The 20,948-nt window shown below is 39.3% G+C and overlaps 1 protein-coding gene across 3 annotated transcripts in view; it reads left to right on the forward strand.

The window, feature by feature from the left end:
• The window catches only part of TMCC1 (transmembrane and coiled-coil domain family 1), a gene marked incomplete at both ends in the record, with an annotated part of 102,382 nt that overhangs the window by 63,424 nt on the left and 18,010 nt on the right, over positions 1-20,948 (forward strand). The window contains one exon of one of the 3 annotated variants that reach the window (XM_084247106.1): positions 11,856-11,912. The exons of the other annotated variants lie outside the window; for them this stretch is intronic. Within the exon in view, the coding sequence (XP_084103232.1) occupies positions 11,856-11,912 (57 nt within the window). Of the gene's footprint in view, positions 1-11,855; positions 11,913-20,948 lie in introns of those variants that run through there. 3 annotated transcript variants of the gene reach the window in all.

Raw genomic sequence — 20,948 nt, forward strand, 5'->3', positions numbered from 1 at the left:
TTTTTTTTTAAAGATTTATTTTATTTATGCATACAAGGACTGGGGTACCGGCCAGAGATTGGAGGGGGCAGGGTGAGAGGATTCATCAGAGACAGAGTGGGGAACAGAACAGGCAGACTGACTGAAACACACTGCTGAGGAGAGCAGCGGGGAGACAGGAGAGGTCTGCCATGCCATGTGGGTAGCTCCCTGGCCGGGAATTGAACTTGTGCTGCAGTGGGTGTGGATAGCTTCATAGGTTGCGTCTTAACCCCTTTCACCACCAGGGAGGGCCCAGAGCTTTTTATTTTTATTTGTAAAATAAGAGTGCTTCACAAAATGTTTAGATGCTTAGATTTTAGGAGGGGCAGATGAGTATACTACAGATGAATATACATGTATCGTTTGGTTTAAATTTTTTTTAAATAATTTAATAATTTTCTATGACTCAGAAATGCACAGACTCAGGTCCCAAACTTTGCATGTATTCTCTCTAGTCTGTTACTGGATTTAAAAAAATAATTTTGTATCTAATTATTCTTAAATTACAAACTACCTATAGAAGGTAAATGAGGAATGTTACTTAAACTAGAACTACAAATAATATAGGAAAATCTGGATTTAGGGTGATTGTTTTCAAAAACATTCATTCTAGAATTCTTTTAAACAGCCATTTTTTTACACTTATTTATTTATTTATTTAAATTTTATTTTTATATTCCCCATACAATTGCAGCCCCCTTATTTTGACCCCAATCCCTCCTTTCCCCACCCCCACCCCCCCATAGAGTGTCTCTGGTTCATAGTTTTTTGTTGATTTTGATTTTCACTTTCTTATAGTTATTCATTTTCCTGGTCCCTTATTTAAGTTTTCTAGATTCCTGCTATGTGTGAGACCCTCCGGTATTTTTCTTTTTCTTTCTGGCTTATTTCGCTGAGCATGATCCCTTCCAGCACCATCCATGTTGCTGCAAATGGCATGTGTTTATCTTTTTTGAATGCTGAGTAATATTCCATGGTATATTATGTACCTCATCTTCTTGATCCAGTCATCTATTTTTGGGCATTTGGGTTGTTTCCAAAGCTTAGCTATTGTAAATAGTGCTGCTATAAACATAGGGGTGCAGGTGCTCTTTGGAATTGATGTTTCTGTGTCCTTTGGGTAAATACCTAGGAGTGGAATTGCTGGATCCTATGGAAGCTCTATGTTTAGTAGGTCCAGAAATCTCCACACAGCTCTCCATAGTGGTTGGACCAGTTTGCACTCCCACCAACAGTGCAGGAGAGTTCCTTTTTCTCCACACCCTCGCCAACATTTGTTGTTGCTAGTTTTTTTAATATGTGCCATTCTCACTGGTGTAAGATGGTATCTCATGGTAGTTTTGATTTGCATTTCCCTGATGACAAGTGATGTTGAACATTTTTTCATATGCCTGTTGGCCATTTGCATTTCCTCTTCAGAGAAGTTTCTTTTTAGCTCTTCTGCCCATTTTTTGACTGGATTATTTTCTTTGTTGTTGTTGAGTCTCATCAGCTCTTTGCAGATTTTTGTGATCAGTCCTTTATCATTAGTGTTGGGTGCAAAAATGTTCTCCCAGTCGGTGGGGTTTCTCTTTGTTTTTGTTATTGTCTCTTTTGCTGTGCAGAAGCTCTTTAATTTGATGTAGTCCCAGCTTAAACAGCCATTTTTAAGTTCAATGTGGTAAGTGATAAACATTTCATATATAAACCTTTAATTTGCATATTATTTTGCCAAAAAAAAAAAATCTGTCATAAGTGAGAGTTGCCTGCCTTAATTTATCACGTGAAACTAATGTCTATGGCCTACCAGTTAATAAATTGGAATTTGAAATTAGTAAAAAAATGTACAGTGAAATGGGTGTTACCATATGGTGTGTGTCCTTTTAGTGTTTGTGTAAACAGTAAGAGTCCTAAGATAAAACTGGACTGCTTAAATTTAGTTTTTCTATTAATGTTAAAATTCATTGTGGAAAGATATTTTCTAGGTACTATTAATTTTCTAAAAATAGATAAATTTCTACTCTCCTTGGTACTAAATTATTACTACTAAAGCCCAGTGGTTAGGAGTACATAGTAAGTAATTTATTTTTTTTTAAATCCTAATTACTAAAGTATTAGACAAATTTTCTAAATTTAAGTTATCCCAAACTGCACTTGTTTCCTTTTTTTTTTTTTTTAAAGATTTATTTATTTATGCATATAAGAACTGGACTGTAAGCCAGAAGTGGGGAGGGAGGGGTAAGAGGATTCACCAGAGAGAGTGGGGAGCAGAACAGGCAGATCTACTAAAATGCACTGCTGAGGGGAGCAGCTGGCGAGGCAGGAGAGGTCTGCTGCGCCATATAGGTAGCTCCCTAGCCAGCTGGGGATTAAACTCAGACGTGCTGCAGTGGCTACAGAGAGCGTCATAGTGCTCCTTGGCCAGCCAGGGAAGGAACTCATGCTGCAGTGGCTGGCAATAGCTTGATAGAGCTGTGTCTTTAACCCCTGCACGACCAGGGAGGCCCTTGTTTCCTTTTTTAATAGAATTACTATACTACTAGATGAGAGGTGCTCTGAAGACAAAGGGTATCTGGATTTCAGCAGTGCATTTAACAGAGTTTTTCATGATATCTTTGGTGATAATTGTAACTGCTGATCCATAACACAGTAAGTAAATGAGTGAGTGTAAAGAGGACTGAATCAGATAAATATCAGCCTAAAAACAGTCTCTGATGGTTTGCTATAGGATATTCACTGTTCCAGTCAGCCTCTTCATTAGTTCCTTGGTTAAAGGCATTCCCATATTTAATCAGAGTTGCAGATGTCAAGCAAAGAGTAAAAATTTGGGGTGGTAGCATTGGAATCCAGTGGTACCCTCAGATGAAAAGCAGAGGCCCTTCCATTATGTTACTCAGGAAAGGGCAATACCATTTTCAGTTAAAGAGAAAGCTAACACTAGGAAAGAACTAAAGGAACTAAATTAAATGCTGTAACTAGGTCCTCTGGCAAATCTCTCCACTCTTAACAAAACGATGTAGATGCTGCATCAAGAGGAGTCTTTGCGTAGTGAAATCTTATTTAACATAACATAAACCAATCAAAGATATTATTACACTGTGATACATTTTAAGAGTTAGGATCATTTTAAGAGTCTGAATCATTCTTTGAAATTAAAATTCTAGGAAGGAAGCATTACTAATATTACTCTAATTAGGATATTACATCAGAAACATTATTGTTAATGTAATAATAACACAAAACACCCTGAGAGAAAAACAGTTCCCAGTAGTTGAAAAGAATAGATGAAATGCCTAGCAGTATCTCCTATTAATGTTGTTTACAAAGAGAGACTAAAAGAATATTTGTTATTAATTAATAATGAACAAATGTCTTATTAATGTTGTCCCCTTATTATATAAGAGAAATTTATTGGGAATTTTTACTTGGATTTTTCCCTTACAATCCCCTAGATATTATAATGAATTATAATGACCTACAAATTCTGTAATACCTTATCAAGCCTTAACAGTCATCTCAATTTTAACTTTAAAATGTTTTGCAAATTAATTTTTATCAGATTGTAAGGAGCAATAGGAACAATTTTGTCGGAACATATTTGTGGAAAGATGGAAAATATTTCTTGTTGATGTCAGGAACAAACTAGAAGCAGCTTTATTGATTTACTGGAAAATGACTTAAAAACAAGTTTTCCATATTTATTGCTTCTTAGTCTTATATGAGAAATTTTTCTCCTACTGTTTTCAATGATCTTTCCCCTCAGACTTTTCTAGTAAATTTTACTTAAGCATGGGGTAGACTATTTTTTAAGGCCTTTGCGACTAATTTGAAATTCCGTGAATTTTTTTATTGTAACTCATTTTATGGGGTTGTAGAAACTGAGATAAATCTCATTCCTTATTTAAAATTAATTCATAATTAAACACATTATTATGGAGAAGATACACTTTCTATTGGACCTTTGGAAATCCTCAGAACATCTTGATCCTTTGTGAACCTCAGACTGCAGAGGTATTCCTCAGGGTAGGGTGTATGTCTCATGACATCAAAAATATTTATTATACCATTTCATCTTATGAAATAAAATTTTATAGAATTTTGCAGTTGCATTGCAGTCAGTCCTTGGGGTTACTGGCCCTTCCTGAGTGAGGGCTTATACCAAACCATGTCTCCATCAGGGCTTTGTGGTCTTTGCAGTTGTGAAACACTCCTTGAGGCACCTTCCAGTCCATTAGGTAGTAGGTGACATTGTCATGCATGATTCCTTTTAGATAGGCAGAATCTAAATGAGCAGTCTTTACTACTTATTAAGACTTCTTAAATGAAGTATCTCAGATAGCAAGACAAGTAATTAGGTTAATTTCTAAAGAAGGTCAATGCCTGTATTCTTTCTTCCTAAAAACCTCTTAATTCTGATGTTGGCTTTGGCACTAAGCATGAATTTCTGTTCTTTTTTCTGAACTGATTGGTCCTAAGCAGTAAATAAAGTGCTTGTATTTGGATGTTCATATGACCTTCCTAACTGCAAAAGAATTTGAACTCCTTTCCAGTTCCTTGCTTTGTCATATTTCTACTCCCCCCCCCCCATTGACTGCTTAGGGGGTTGCTTTTACATAAAGATTGTTATCAAATCAAACAAAACCTACCCCAGTGGGACCTTAATACCTTTAGAGACTTTCTGGCTGAACTGGTTTCCATGCAAAGGAGGGCAGGAGAAGAGACTCCGTGAGGAATATGCAGCCAGTTCATGGGACATATTTTTACTTTTCTTTTCTCTGCAGTCTAGGACTCCAGATAGTAATTGATTCATTAGATTTATTATTTTGCCTCCTCTACTCAACTTTACTTCTTCCATCTTTTGCCACTTGGGAAAAACTTATGATTTCAGTCATCGGGCATCAGCATCAAGAAAGTTAAGTCTACAGAAATAAAGCAATTTCCTTGGTGTGGTGTTTGGACATTTTTCTCAGTGGATCCTTCATGAATAAAATATAGTATAGGGTAAAAGAGAAGGAAGGAGAACATTAGGCATTTTGTGTAAAAGATATGTTATTCATGATGTCTGGCGACTGAGATAGGCTTTAACAATATAGGAAAACATCTGGGATTAGCCTTAGTTTTTAATAAGGAACATCTTTTGTCTGGGATTTGCTTTTAGATAATTGGGAATGGGGAGTAGAACAGCTCAGACCGTGAGTTAATAATTGAAACTAGATAAAGAGTGCATAGGATTCATTATCCTCTCTGATTTTATATGTTTGAAATGTTGCATAATAGATTTTTTTTAATATTTATTTATTTATACAAGCACTGGGTACAGTCAGAAGTGCGGGAGGGTGAGAGAATTCACCAGAGCCAGAGTGGGGAGCAGAACAGGCAGACTGAGGATACACTGCTGAGGGGAGCAGCAGGGAGGCAGGAGAGGTCTGCGCCCGGTGGCGGGGGATCAAACCGGTGCTGCAGAGGCTGCAGGCAGCTTCGCAACCCAGCGCTCAACCGCTGCGCCACAGAGGAGACCCTGCATAATAGATTTTTTTAAAAGATTTATTTATTTATGCATACAAGAACTGGGATGCAGGCCAAAGGTGCAGGGGGTGAGAGGACTCACCAGAGACAGGGTGGGGAACAGAACAGGCAGACTGACTGAAACACACTGCTGAGGGGAGCAGTGGGCAAGACACAGGAGAGGTCTGCTGCACCATGTGGGTAGCTCCCTGGACAGCTAGGGATCCAATTCATGCTCAGAGGCTGCAGATTGCTTCACAGTGCTGTGCTTAGCTCCTTGCACCGACAGGGAGGCCCAGATTTTTTTTTTTTTTAAGGAAACCCCTTGTATCACCATACAAAATAACCCTGATACATCTCTAGGTGATATTTTAGTTAAGGAACCTAATTTCTTGATCTGGGTCTTACTTGACTTTGCTACCGAAACGCTGGTTTAACCCTTAGCGTCTTCTTTATTGTCAAATTCTTTATTGTTGGGCCTCCCCGATGGCGCAGCGGTTGAGTGCTGGGCAGCCTCTACAGCACCGGTTCGATCCCCGGCCTCCGGTGAGGGTCCCACATGGCTCACAGATCTTTCCTGCCGTGCCCACTGCTCCCCTCAGCAGTATACTTCATCAGTCTGCCTGTTCTGCTCCCCGGTCTGGCTCTGGTGAATTCTCTTACCCTCCTGCGCTTCTGACTGTACCCAGTGCTTGTATAATAAATAAATAAATCTTTAAAAAAAATTCTTTATTGTCAAGTTGATTTCTCAGATTAAAATATATATGCTGATTGACATGCTGTAACTTTGATCTAAAGCAAGGATTGGCAGATTTTTTTAAGGACCAGGTAATGTTCTCCCAGAAAAACTGGCCATATGGTCTGGCATACAGGGTTCTTGGTTTAGAGTCCCACACTTACAGGTGCTGAGGAACATAAAATTACTTCCTGGCAAGCCTTAGCATATGTTAGAGACTTGAAGATGAGATTAATTCACCTGAATTCAGAAGCACTGCAGGTGAAATCTAGTTTCTTAGGCATGGTTTCCTAACATTGGGATTATAAATAATGGAGGTATTTAAAAATCCAATTTAAGATCTTTATGAAAACTTCCACACACAAGTTAATTTTGCAGACTTAGGGTTGCTTGAAACTGTATAATTCTAGACTAGCCAAGAATTTAAGGATATCTGTAATGATTAATTAGCACTCTTGCTACACCTGTACAAATATTGGTCAAACTTAATGAGACCAACCATTTTGTAATCAAGAATAATCTTATAGGTTTCTTTGAGACATTTAGAATCTAAATTTAAAAGAAATTATTTATGATCACTTGAGGGTGGAGAATTGTCAGCAAAAATCATTGAAGACTAAAATAGTAAAAACTTTTAAATGCCCTATCAAAGGAATGCCTAGTGTTATCTATTGCATACTTTGGATTATCTGATAGCATTAAGGTCTTCAATTTGGTTATTCTGCAATTTTGTAGAGATGGAAATTACCTCATGAGCAGTGTTGGCTGTGCAATAAACCAGTTTCATCTGATAGAAAATATAAATTTCCTCTAAGTCCAATCCCAAGAGTGGGATTGCTGGGTCATGTGATAGTCCCAATTTTTAGTTTTTTTTTTTTTAAGATTTATTTTATTTATTTATGCATACAAGAGCTAGGGTGTAGGCCAGAGGTGTGGGGGTGGGGAGGGGGCAGTGAGAGGATCCACCAGAGACAGAGTGGGGAGCAGAACCGGTGGATTGACTGAAATATGAAATACTGAGGGGAGCAGTAGGTGAGGCAAGAGAGGTCTGCCGCATCATGTGAGTTAGCTCCCTGGCTGGGGAATCGAACTCACGCTGTGTGTGGATAGCTTTATAGTGCTGGGCTTGACCCCTTTAGCCACCAGGGAGGCCCTATATCTCCCTTATTAAAAGCAGTTTTATTTTTTAATGATTAAAAACATAATTCCAACATAATGCTATCTAGACAAATTACACATACTCATGTTTTGGATGAGGCATTAATCAGTAAGCCTTTAAGAAAGCAAGTTCATCAAAATTGCTTGAATTTTGACAAAACTTGAACATATTTCATAGCTCCTTTTCAGATCCCATAAATGTAAACCAAGACAAATCAAATTCATTTTCTCATATTTGTCCTTTCAAATTTTGAGACAACTGCCACTTTACTTTGACACAAAAATGCCCTTTTTCCTCAAAAAACAAAACAACTTACACTTTGTATTTCTCTGTCACTACTGTACCAAGCATAGTTCCAACCATCTCTATCAATGATAATTTATCTTTCAAAGAGAAAATTGGGTGGAGGGAGTAGCTAATAAGAACTATCAAACACAAGCCTTTTGTTTTAGCAGACTTGTAAGGTTCATGAAAGTACATACCAAATTTTCTACAGCAACACTCATCTCTTTTTATATCTTAAAGTGGCAGAATGAACCCATTTATTAACATGACCCTATGTATTAGAACCACTCTAGTAGCATATGCAAATAAGCAAAAGTCTATCAACTTAAAATTCTACTTAGTAATAACATTTAACATTCTGTTTTACTTAGAAGTGGTTTAGATATCCAAGAATTATTATTAGCTCTACTTAACATTGGTCCAAGATTTTAAATTAAAATAAACCTTAGAGATATTTTACCTGGCACAATTGCTGTTGATACAGAAAAGTTGTCAGCATTATGATTCAATTTAGATGACGACAAATCTTCATTTTAAAAGATATCAAACATAGGATGAGTATAGTAATAAACCTGTAAGTTTATAGTAAATCTGTACGTTTAGGAAATTCAGATTAACTTCTAGGTGAGAAACAAACCCAAGTAGATTAAACTAAATGCAGTATTTATTATACTTAGCTTTGACATACCTAGTCTTGATTTGCAAATACTTACCTCAGTTACTTAAATTTAGATTTTTTAAAAGTTTCTGAGGTAGTTTCTGTAAGGACTTTTTCTTTGTCTCGCATATTTGAAATATTACAAGTTTACTTCATTTTCTAGAAATTTCAACAATATTTGATAAGTGCTCTTAGTTCTCTAAAACTAATAGAGACCAGAACTCATTAATGTAATAGATATTATAATTAATTAGCATCTTTTAAAACTAAAAAAAAAAGTTTCACACTTATAAAAAAGGTCAAGTTCGTTCTGAAGTGCAGACACAGATACATAGAAAGCTAAGGGGCGTTAGTTCACAACCTCCGCCAAGGGTCCAAAAGTAAACACAAAAGAATACAAAATTTGACCAGTTCAGATTGCAGAGAGTTATTTTCCTTTATAATATACATACACAGCATTCGTAATTGATTTTAACTCAATATATGCAAATGGACCAAAAACGAAGTCTTAACACACTGAATTCTCTTTTGTCTTCTCATACAACAATAAGTAGTTGGCTGTCTGTCTTCTCCAGAGGTCTCCAAAGGGTCAAACCATAAAAATCAAATTATCAATCTGTACTGCTGTTAATGAGGAGTAACATCAACTGTGCATAAACCAGAAACAAAAGCAAAAGCAGCAAGAGCAAAAATAATTGAGAGAACCAGAAAGTCAGCAAAATAATAGTTCTGTTGCACTTGGAATTTACTTCAGGAGCCAAGAAAATATGTACCCAGGCTAAAGCAGCCAATGAGGTATAGATAACTTTGGTAGTGCCAGTAAATGCATTGACATCTCAATGAAATTTCAAAAACTATGTAAGGGTATGTTTTCAAAAGGTGAAATCATGACTGATACATGCTTAAAATGTTTCTCAGACGTAAGTTTTGCCTTAGCCTCAGGCAATAATACTTCAGGGGTACTGTCTTCCATATGGTGGTACATCTAAAGACATACTAGTGATCTCAGTGGCAAAAGAAGAGAATAAAAGAATCTTTCATTAGTAATAAAATGTTTTGACCTAGAGTGACATGCACACATTCTTTCTTTCACAGCCCATTCATTGGTCAGAACTAGTCACATGGCTCTGCTTAAGTGCAAAAGTGACTTGGAATGTTATCTTCCATATGTGTCTAAGACAGTAAGAACTACTAGAAATATCTGGAGTACTAGTAATTGTACTTAGAATTGCAACAGACATTAATCTTTCAAAATTTCAACTTTAAATAGTGTACCTAGCCAGAGTAGAAGACACAGTCCCCAACATTCAGCTTTATAGTTGTGAAAATGGAAACTTAACTAGCTTTTATTTTAAGCTAAACACAATCTAGTAGTTCACTGAGTGTTTACAAGTCCACATCAAATTTATTTAATAAAAGAATACTTTCAGTGATACTTGAGAGAAGGATGAAGGAAAATATAGATTCTGTTATAGATTCCTTCAAACTGAAATTACAAAAACTGTTGATTTTAAATAACAACAAAAAAAAGTGTGCCTATTAAAAAAGAAAAGAAAACCTGAAGGGCTAGAAACCATGGTCATAATAGTGTTTGGCTTAGTTTTCTTTGAGTGGCGAGATTACAAATGTTTTTTGTTTTCTTTCATGTCTTCTTATACATTCAAAGTTTTCTATAATGAACATGATTACCTTAGAAGATACATTAGAAATGCCAGTAAACAATTAAGCAGACATTGGCTAGTGTTGATACTAGATGTAGAGGATGAGGTTTTTTCCTGGTTTTGTGGAAACAAATATTTATTAAAACCTAGCAACCTAGGGGCCTCCCTGGTGGCTTAGGGGTTAAGTCTCAGCACTATGAAGCTGTTGGTAACCACTGCAGCATGAGTTCAATCCCCACCTGGGGAGCTGACCCACATGGCGCTGCAGACCTCTCCTGTCTCGCCTGCTGATTCCCTCGGCAGTGTATTTCAGTAGATCCACCTGATCTGCTCCCCACTCTGTCTCTGGTAAATCCTTTCACTGCCCCCTTCCCCCCGCACCTCTGGCCTACACCCCAGCTCTTGTGTGCATAAATAAATAAAAATAAATATTTAAAAATTTTTTTTAAAAAACCTAGCAACCTAATTTTTAAGTAAAGACAAAACTTGTATCAAGTCTTAAAATTGTTTATTAATTTGATCTGGAGAGTCAAGGTCATCAGCCCCCTCCTCTCTAAAGATAGAAGAAGCATTTCTGAAACCATGGTTTCAACCCAGAATTTTCTTCATATTGATTTAAGGAGCTTTAGGTACCATTCAGAGAGCTTCATCTGATTTAAATGAAAGTACTGCATGAAGCTGGTGAATGCTGATGGAAAGACCTTCTTGGACCTCTGAGTACTTCACTGGCTTGAGCTTCCAGCCTCATGCTTAAATTACCCACAGTGTGAGGCTCATAGAAAAGATGATACTATGCTATATATTAAGTTGTCTTCATGTCTGATTCCTTCCTGTGGATTAACCTCAGACATGTACTGGATATTGTACATTGTACGTGCTGCACTGTATTTTATCATTAAATGGTATTCTCAGAAACCAAGTATGTGCTGCAGTGGCAGACTACGGCATGGATTTACAGCAGGCATTAAAAAAATTCTTCCTGAGTGCATTCCCCAAAACTGCTTTTACAAATGAAGAAATAAAACTCAGATCTGATGACTTGCCTAAATCCTAAAGTGACATTCAGGGCAGGAACAGTCTCTTTAAGATGTTAGTTCTTTCTTGTGGATATTAAGTAATACAGGGACTGAGCCTGGACTTATGATTGTGATGTTTTAGTGTGTTACTTACATGCAGAGAGTTCTGGTGCTTTTTGTTCAGAAGTATAGATACTCTTTTGTCCATAATGAATAAGAATTTAAGTCCTCCTGCTAATTTTCTTTTCCTTGCTCAATTTTCACTTCAGTGATTTTTGTGTACCTAAAATGAAAAATAAGAGAAGAAATACTAATTTTGGAAAGCATGGGAGCCTGTTCTGACAATCTTTTAGAACTTTATAGAAACAGGGGTAGTTTGTTTTTAGTTTGTATTATTGGATCAAGCTATTTAAACAGTGTTAATTGTTTACAATGTTTTTATTCTTCAAGTTGTTCTCTAAACCTTGTCTGGTTTTACATGAGAAGACGAATATGAATGGTGAATGCCCTGTATCTTTAAATTTGAACAGTTTGATGCTTTTTGTCTTTTATAAAAGATGCTCACAGCTCAAGAAGAGAGGCAGATACTATCTGTGATCTCCATTCTCAGAGTCAAACTATCATTTGCATTAGCAGCACTAGCAAACTGTGCACACACACACACACACACACACACACGGATGCTTGTTTGGCAGAAGCTTTCTGTTTATTCAGCACAGAGTGCTCCCAGACTCCCAGATGTAGAAAGCTCTAAGAGTTGATGCAGGAGACAGAACCGGAACTGTGTACAGGCTGAGGGTGGGCACTGCGGAGGATTGGTTATGCAGGGATGTTGATGTGGTGTGGCTGTACCTGTCTTTTCTGTGAAAAGGGCTTCTCTGAGGCTGTGAAGGTGAGAAGCCCAGGGATCTACTAGAAGCTTCATTTCGCCTGGCTCTTTGGTGGGGGAGTACATTCCCAGTGGCAGCTGTCCTCATTTACAGCATTATTCTCGGAAACCAAGTGTGTGCAGCGGTGAGAGACGATGCCACAGCTCCTCTGCAGTTTGGGAGCGGGGACAAATGGAAAGAGCTTATAGCCCAAAGAGGTTATGATTTGTTTCACGATCCAAAGCTTGCTCTGGCAATGCACAAATGAAGGATGAGCTTTATGGCACGCAAAATCAGCAGACTGCCTGACAGGGGGTTTTGGTAAGATAAATGTGTTATGTTTTTGTTTTTTTCTTGTCTCCCCCTCCCCTTATTTATTTATTCTTTTCTGTGTCAACTACATAGAGTTGCCTCTTTACAATAACTGAAGCATTTTGCAGAATCATATTTGAAGGGAAGGGGGGTGACTAGGAGAGCCAGAAAGAAAAACGTAATTTCTGGTCATTGACTTGTGACCTTCAGAGATAATCATCACGTTTTCTCAGATACCCATGAACAGGCAGAAGCTAGGACTCTCCAGAGCAAAACTGCTGACTAACAATTAGATATCCTTTCCCTTCTTTGAATAGTCATAATTTAGCCCTTTTTGTACAGCTTTCCCTATAGTCTGAAGTAGAGGAGGAAGAAAAATAAAGCCTTCTGCTCTTACAGAGTTGTTGCCTCTGGAACAGTAATAGGCCGAGAGCATAAGTATGGAGGTGGAGGAGGGCAGGATGAGGAGTCTGCTATTTTCATAGCTGTGCGTTGGTGGGTGTTTGTCTCGGGTTCATTATCATTGCTGTTCAATATCTAGAGGTTGTTAGTGCTGTGTCTCTTTGCTTGTATTGTGATTTTATCCCTTTAATGTTCTCGTCTGTGCATTTTTTTCTTTGCCAGGTCCAACCCTGTCGTGAAATCTTTTTTATCTTACTGTTAATATACATTAGCCTTTAATAGAGAAAATACAGTTGTAGAGAGTTGTCCTGAAATATTTTTAAACCCCAAGGAGGATATAAAACATTTTCTATTTACAATCTAAGTTTTACGTCTAGTACTTTTGGAATCTTGATTTTAGGATCTCTAATAAGCGTTTTAATACAAGTTGAAAATGTTGCTTTAGATCTATATAATCCTACCAGAAACGCCATACTCTAATCTGCTTTAGGTTGGATCCTGTTTGTTACGATTTCCTAAACATAAAGGTTTATTATTCCTCATCCTAACTTAGACCAGTATTACTAGCAGGGTTCGTGACTGTTTGAGATCTTGTTCTTGGGCCCCTCTTCTCACCAGTAGGGAGAGCCAAGTTTCTTTGCTACTTAGAGTGGGCCCAGAAGAGATCCATTGACACCTGACTTTTTGCTGACTCATGGGTTATGTAAGCCCTGTAAATACGCTCTTCGTGTACTCCACTAGATGACTGGGCAGGTGGCCCCTTCTGACTTATTCATCAGCATCCTTCTTCTTTCTTAAGCCTTTTTGGTAAGTCTCATCCTTTCACCAGATGAATTCTAAGAAAAACTGAATAGACAAATCCTTTCTCTTTTTTCTTTTTCTTTCTTCTTCTTTTTTTTTTTTAGATTTTTTTTTTAATTTATGCATGCAAGAACTGGGGTGTCGGCCCGAGGTGTGGGGTTAGGGAGGAGGTGAGAGGATTCACCAGAGATAGTGGGGAGCAGAACAGGCAGATCTGCTGAAATAAACTGCTGAGGGGAGCAGCGAGTAAGACAAGAGAGGTCTGCTGAGCCATATGGGTTGGTTCCCTGGCCGGGATGGAACTCATGCTGCAGTGGCTGGTGATAGCTTGGTAGCACTGAGACTTTAACCCCTGCAGCACCAGGGTGGCCCCAGATTAACCCTGTTCTTTATTTTCATCTTGATTATGATAAAATTCCAAATTCTTTTGACACAAGAAACCTATAATTATAAGACTTCTCCTCTCTTATGGTCTGGTTAAAGAAACAATTTCTTCTTCAACTTTTGATGGCTCAGTTCAAGTGCCCCTCTTCGTAGAATTCTGTTAATTCTAGAGTACGTTTCACTCCCTTACCTTATTTCATTTCTCACAGAACTCTGTTTTTGTTTTTTGGGTAGCACCTTACACAGTTACATTATTTGGTTACTGGTTTTTCTTTCCGTCTCTACCACTTTTGCCAACTTTATTTTGCCTGGCCAGGAGTTGAAGAAAGGAAAGTAATCAGTACTAGATGTGCAGAGGTCCTATCGTGAGAAGAAACAGAATGAGCAGAAGGGTTTGAAAAAGGCTAGTGTGACTGGCGTGGGACGTGTGCTGTGAAACTCAGCTTGAGGAAAGATCCAGGGCCTAATCATGTAGGACTGATTTCATAGACCACGTTCAGATTTGTGTTCCTTAAGAGTTGTGGGAGGTTCCTAAGAGAATTTAAGCACTGGGTGATAGGGGAGTTTTTAAAAAATTTTCTAATTTTATTAAGAGCCTGAGAGAGTACAAGTAGATCAGTCATGGTAAGTGATCCAGGAGAAAGATAGATTTTGTCCTAAGATAGTGGGAGTAGAGGTGAATAGAAATAGATGGAAGAGTTGTTGGAAATTTGGAAAGGAAAATAGACAGGATTTGGTGTGGACTGGAATACAGGTGGAGGGAGAAGATAACCAAGATGAGTCCTGGACTTTGGTTTGGTTTGGTATTGGCTTGTGTAACCTGACGGGTAGTGATGCTTTTCCTGAGATACAGAATGCCATCTGAAGACCAGGGTTAGAGGGGGATCATGATGTCTAGTTTTAGAAATGTAGATTTTCATATGCTCTAGTTGCCTTTTGACTACTTGAATCCAAAGCAGATTATACTACTCTGACCATCGGGAAGTTTTCAGTGATGCTCTTGAAATAAAGTCCAAAACTGTGCTTGGTCCTAGCACGGGAGCACATCTCCTACCACCAGCTCCTCCTCTCCCATACGCCCAGTTACCTTGCAGATTGCGCCTCTTCGGTGCCTTTGCGCACACTGAGCTGTCAACCTCAGGTTCCTTCCTTAGCTCTTTTTTTTTTTAAAGATTTATTTATTTATGCATACAAGAGCTAGGGTACAAGCCATATGGGCAGGGAGTGAGAGGATTCACCAGAGACAGAGTGGGGAACAAAACAGGCAGATCTGTTGAAATACACTGCTGAGGGGAGCAGCGGGTGAGACAGGAGAGGTCTGCTGCACCATGTGTGTTGCTCCCTGGCCGGGGATCAAACACAAGCTGCAATGGCTGCAGATAGCTTCATAGTGCTGAGACTTAACCCCTTGCGCCACCAGGGAGGCCCTCCTTAGCTCATTTAATCGAAAACGTTTTCCTTCAAGACTCATTTAATTCTTAAACTTTTTTTTTTTAATAGAGGCATGTTTTATTTATTTATTTGTTTGTTTGTTTTGTTTATGCATGCACTGGGTACGTCAGAAGCGCGGAAGGGTGGGAGAATTCTCCAGAGCGGGGAGCAGAGCAGGCAGAAGGACCGAAGTACACTGCTGAGGGGAGCAGCGGGCGGCAGGAGAGGTCTGCACGCCATGCGGGACCCTCCTCCGGTGGCTGGGGAGCAGCCGGGGATCGAACCGGCGCCACAGAGGCCGCGGGCAGCTTTGCAACCCAGCACTCAACCGCTGCGCCACCAGGGAGGCCCAAGACTCATTTAATTCTTAACCTCTTCCCAGAATCTTTCTTGTTCCCTTTCCCGTCCTGCACTCAAGAAGTACATTGTCTTCCTATCTATTATGTCATTACTCAGTCAGACCTGTATTTTAGTTAATCATTTCCTTGTTTCAGCAACTAGGTCAGATGTTCCATGAGAGTGGAGATTCCACCTTTAACTTAGTGCTTTATGTTAGGAAAACAAAGAATATTTGCAAAATGGTTTAAACAGTAGAAGCCTCAATTTTTTCTACAGCCTGCTTGCTCAGTGTAGCACTATGATATCCTTCCACCATCGACCTGCCCCCAATTTTCATTTTTACCCTGTAGATACCTAGATACAGAGTGAAAATGTTCTTCCTTTCATATGCAAAATTCCTGAACTGGTTGTTTTCATCATATACATTTGGACCTTTACTTCATTTGTAATTTATTAGAAAAACTGATCTCTCCATGCCACAGCACAGCAAACTAAGTGTCACTGAGGAATGCACATGAGAGAATTGCTTAGCTGAATTGTGTTCACCATGAACAGGGGAGGGTCGTTTTTAGGGAGACAGTAGAAATAGCTGAAAATTGTTCTCATGATTAAGATAGACTTTCTACACAAAGTGCTTGTAGACTGTGGGTTTCATATGTTTAGGAATGAGAGGTGTGGGGGAGTTAGCAAAGGCAAGTCTCGAGGAGATGATGACACAAAATTCAAACCGAGAGCTGTGTAACTCCTAAAGCGTGACTCTTCCCTCGGTTTTACTTCCTCAACACAATCTGCCTGGAAGTCAGAGCACTTTCATGTTTATTAGTGGTTAGGTAGGAGGTAGATTTTGGTTTCTTAGGGTTAGGTTTGTGTATCTCTAGGGGTTATAATTTGTATTAGATGTGAGGGTTTGTCTCCCCGAAACCAAGCACTCTGTTTCATTCACCCCACTGATATGCTTGAATTGAACCACAGACTCAGATTATGTTTTAAAAATATGGTCACTGTATCACTGAGAGAAATTTTTTTTAAAGATTTATTTATTTATGCATACAAGAACTGGAGTACAGGCTAGAGGTGCGGGAGGTGAGAGGATTTAGCAGAGACAGAGTTGGAAGCAGACAGGTAGATTTACTGAAATACACTGCTGAGGGGAGCAGTGGGCGAGACAGGAGAGATCTGTTGTACCTGCACCATGTGGGTCAGCTCCCTGGCCGGGGATGAAACTCATGCTGCAGTGGCTGTCAATAGCCTGATAACACTGTGTCTCTAATCGCTGCAACACAAGGGATCCCTGGGAAATGAATTTTTAATAATTAGAGAAAGTACAAACAAGGCAGTGGAATCTGCTAGTTACAGCAACAGCTGGGTACGAATTGTGCCTTCTCACCATATTCCTAAGCGTTGTAGCTTACTTACTGCCTAGCTTATCATAAATATTCAGAATAGGGCCTCCCCTGGTGGCGCAGGCGGTTGAGCGCCACTCTGTAAAGCTGTCTGCAGCCTCTGCAGCCGACCGGCAAGGGTCCTACATGGCGCGGCGGACCTCTCCTTTCTCACCTGCTGCTCCCCTCTGCAGTGTATTTCGTCAGTCTGCCTGTTCTGTACCCCCCTCTATCTCTGGTGAATCCTCTCACCCTCCCACACATCTGGCCTGGTTCTTGTGTAAATGAATAAATAATTTTTTTTTTTAAGATCTATTTATTTATTTATTTATACAAGCACTGGGTACAGTTAGAAGCGCGGGAGGGTGAGAGAATTCACCAGAGCCAGAGCGGGGAGCAGAACAGGCAGACTGACGAAATACACTGCTGAGGGGAGCAGCGGGCTGCAGGAGAGGTCTGCGCGCCATGTGGGACCCTCACCCAGCAGCTCGGGATCGAACTGGCGCTGCAGAAGCTGAGGGCAGCTTTGCAACCCAGCGTTCAACCACTGCACCACCCGGGAGACCCCAGAATAAATAAATCTTTTTAAAAAAATAAATAAATATTCAAAATATATTTAAGTGACACGCTTTGGGCCCTAGCTCTTTTCTATACATAAGTTCTAACCTCATCCATGAGTAGCTGGAACTTGCTACTCTGGTGGGTATGACAAGACATTAAAGGCCCTTTAGGATGTGGTCAGAGGTGAGTAGGTGATGGTGCTGTGGGTATTATCAGGTTGCATGTACAGTCAGTTCATCTGTAATTGAGGCATATTAGTGTCTCCTTTATAGGGTGTGGTATGACTTGGGAGAGTAGTTAGCTAAGTGCTAGCCACATATACTAGACCAGCTATCAAGTGACAAGACCAACCATCAAGAAAAGGGACAGTGGGACCTCCCTGGTGGCACAGCGGTTGAGCGCTGGGTTGCAAAGCTGCCTGCAGCTTCTGCAGCACCAGTTCGATCCCCGGCTGCTCCCCAGCCACTGGAGGAGGGTCCCGCATGGCGTGCAGACCTCTCCTGCCGCCCGCTGCTCCCCTCAGCAGTGTACTTAGGTCCTTCTGCCTGTTCTGCTCCCTGCTCTGGCTCTGGTGAATTCTCTCACCCTCCCGCGCTTCTGACTGTACCCAGTGCTTGTATAAATAAATAAACAAATCTTTAAAAAAAAAGAAAAAGTTTATTTAAAAAAAAAATAAAAGGAACAGTCATAAAGTCACTTCACTGCACTGTTTAATTACATTATTCCTTTGGTTCAGACTCTATATCCTGTTTATGCCTGAAATGTGAAAATTTCATATTTCCTTAGAAAAGGAAATATATTCTGGAATCTTTCAATATTTGAATTTTTTATTATAGCCACTTATATGGTACAAAAATAATAGCCAGTACTAACAGCTTACTCTGTGCCTGGTATTACCAATATCTTGAGTGCTTTTATGTTTATTGACTCATTTCATGCTCATAACAGTCTTCTGGAGTGGACATTAGTATTAACCCCATTTTATTGTTAATGAAAGAATATAGAGGTTAAGTAACTTGACCAATGTCATGTGGTTAGTAGGTAGCAAAGCCAGATTTGAACCCAAGCAGTTATACCAGAGTCCGTGCTTGCCACCAAGCTAAATCAGCAGCCAGATTCAGTATTACTACTGATTACTGAATGAGTTTTCATGTATGTTTAAGAAAATCTGTCCCTATTTTCCAACACTCCTTCTAAAAGGTTTAAATTTTGCTTTTCAAATTTGGACATAGTCTGGAGTGTGGTGTAGGAATCTAATTTTATGTTGTTATATATGGATAACCTAATATGCCAACACAGCCTGTTGGAAAAAAGAACCCCTTTTTTACTTGGTGCATTCATAATTCACTGCAAAGTCAGTCCATTTCTGTGCTGAGTATTCAAGCCTCCAAGGAGTTTCTTCACAGGGTGGAAAATACTGAGAGTTTTCACAGCCTCCTCCCTGTAATAGTCCAACACATTTCTGCGCACTTCCTCTCTGCCCTCTTTCTCTTTTTCCCTCCTCCTCTCTCCAGTCCTCCTCTTCCCATTTTGCCCTATCTTCTCGCTAAGGAGAGTGCCAGCCAGAATTGGGAGGAGTTGCTGAGTAATGCAGTGATTCATGGCTTCAGGTGTTAAGCTACATTCCTGCTACAGCTGTGGGTTAGTTTTCCTTGGAGACTAAGGACAGTGGTTCTGTCAGCTGTGCTCTGCAGGCATGTTGGTGATTCTGAGTGGGCGCCATGCACAAGAAGGACATAGTGTGGTCTCGAACAGTCCAGGTAGGACAGAAGTCAGTTGAAAGACATTCTTTTAGTTGTATAGGGAAACATGACATCTAAACTGTGATAATTTGTAAATAATTATAGTGAAAGTTTGTCGTGGCTTTTCTCAGTTTTTATAGATGTAATCAAACCTTGATTCTAGTCCCTAAGCCATCTTTTCACCAGTAGGATCAGTTTGATCCTCCCAGAGTAAAGGTTACATTTACTTTCCATATTTACACTTCTTCAGACAACAGATTGCTTGTAAATTAATATTCACCTTAATAATAAAGTGACCATAAAACTAGGACATTAAAAAGCTAGTAGTCTGAGATTTAGTAGTATTTTATGTTTGCTTTCTTTTTATACAGTAGTACATTTTTATACTATTAAAAGTAAGTGTAAAATCAGGATTGTATTATATATTGTAGTTACAGGATCTGAAAAACCACTTAGAAAGAAAATCATATCATAGGTACCCTGTGCAATCTAAGGCACACAAGAGAGTGTGTTTCTAGGAGCACCTGTTGTTTTACAACTTTTTTTTTTAATTTATTTTCTATTTAAATTTTATTTTTATATTCCCCATACAATTGCAACCCCCTTATTTTGACCCCAATCCCTCCTTTCCCCGCCCCCCCACCCCCCACAGAGTGTCTCTGGTTCATAGTTGTTTGTTGATTTTGATATTTTCTTTCTTGTAGTTATTCTTTTTCCTGGTCCCTTATTTAAGTTTTCTAGATTCCTGCTATGAGTGACAACTTGTTTATCTGGAACTCTGGGTCATCTTCCCTTCTGGTGCCTTCCCTCTGGCCATTTCACTGGTGGTTAGATTGCACCTAAAAATGGACAGGGAAGATGGAAGAAGTGAAACAAAATAGTCATTGTGCTACTTCCCTTTTTTTAAAAAAAATATATTTATTTATTTATTTATTTATACAAGCACTGGGTACAGTCAGAAGTGCGGGAGGGTGAGAGAATTCACCAGAGCCAGAGCGGGGAGCAGAGCAGGCAGAAGGACCGAAGGACACTGCTGAGGGGAGCAGCAGGCGGCAGGAGAGGTCTGCGCGCCATGTGGGACCCTCCTCCGGTGGCCGGGGAGCAGCCGGGGATCGAACCGGCACCTCAGAGGGTGCGGGCAGCTTCGCAACCCAGCGCTCAACCACTGCACCACCGGGGAGGCCCCATTGTGCTACTTCTTAAGAACTATTCTGAATAATCTTTTTTGTTCATGGAGCATAATGTCATTTTGCCATTTGTTTCAGTTTTTAGTTATCTTTTGATTTTATTGCACAATATCTCATTTAAATGCAGAATATCATTTGTTCATCTGGAAGGAAAATAATACTGTCTTTTATTCACAACAGTGGTAATATATTGAATTTAGTAATGCACTAAATGTGTTTTAGAGCTAGAGATAGCATAATTCCTGCCCAGGCAGCAAACTGAAGAGATACAACCAAGATTAAAAAAAAAGGAAATGCACTCTAGACTGACAAGTTAAATATCAACATTTCAAGAATATTTAACATGGTGTATTATTGTCATCACAAAAATACAATTCAACTTTTTAAAATATGAGGGTAACTGTATACAGTTCTTTCTAACATATTGCTCCTAGTGAAGATTAGGATTATGAACCAAGGAAAGGGTTTGAACTCCGTCTCCATGGTGATGAACTTGTCGTTTGATTCTCATACTGGAA

Source organism: Talpa europaea (genome assembly GCF_964194135.1).
Source record: "Talpa europaea genome assembly, chromosome: 11".
Classification (NCBI taxonomy): Eukaryota; Metazoa; Chordata; class Mammalia; order Eulipotyphla; family Talpidae; genus Talpa; species Talpa europaea.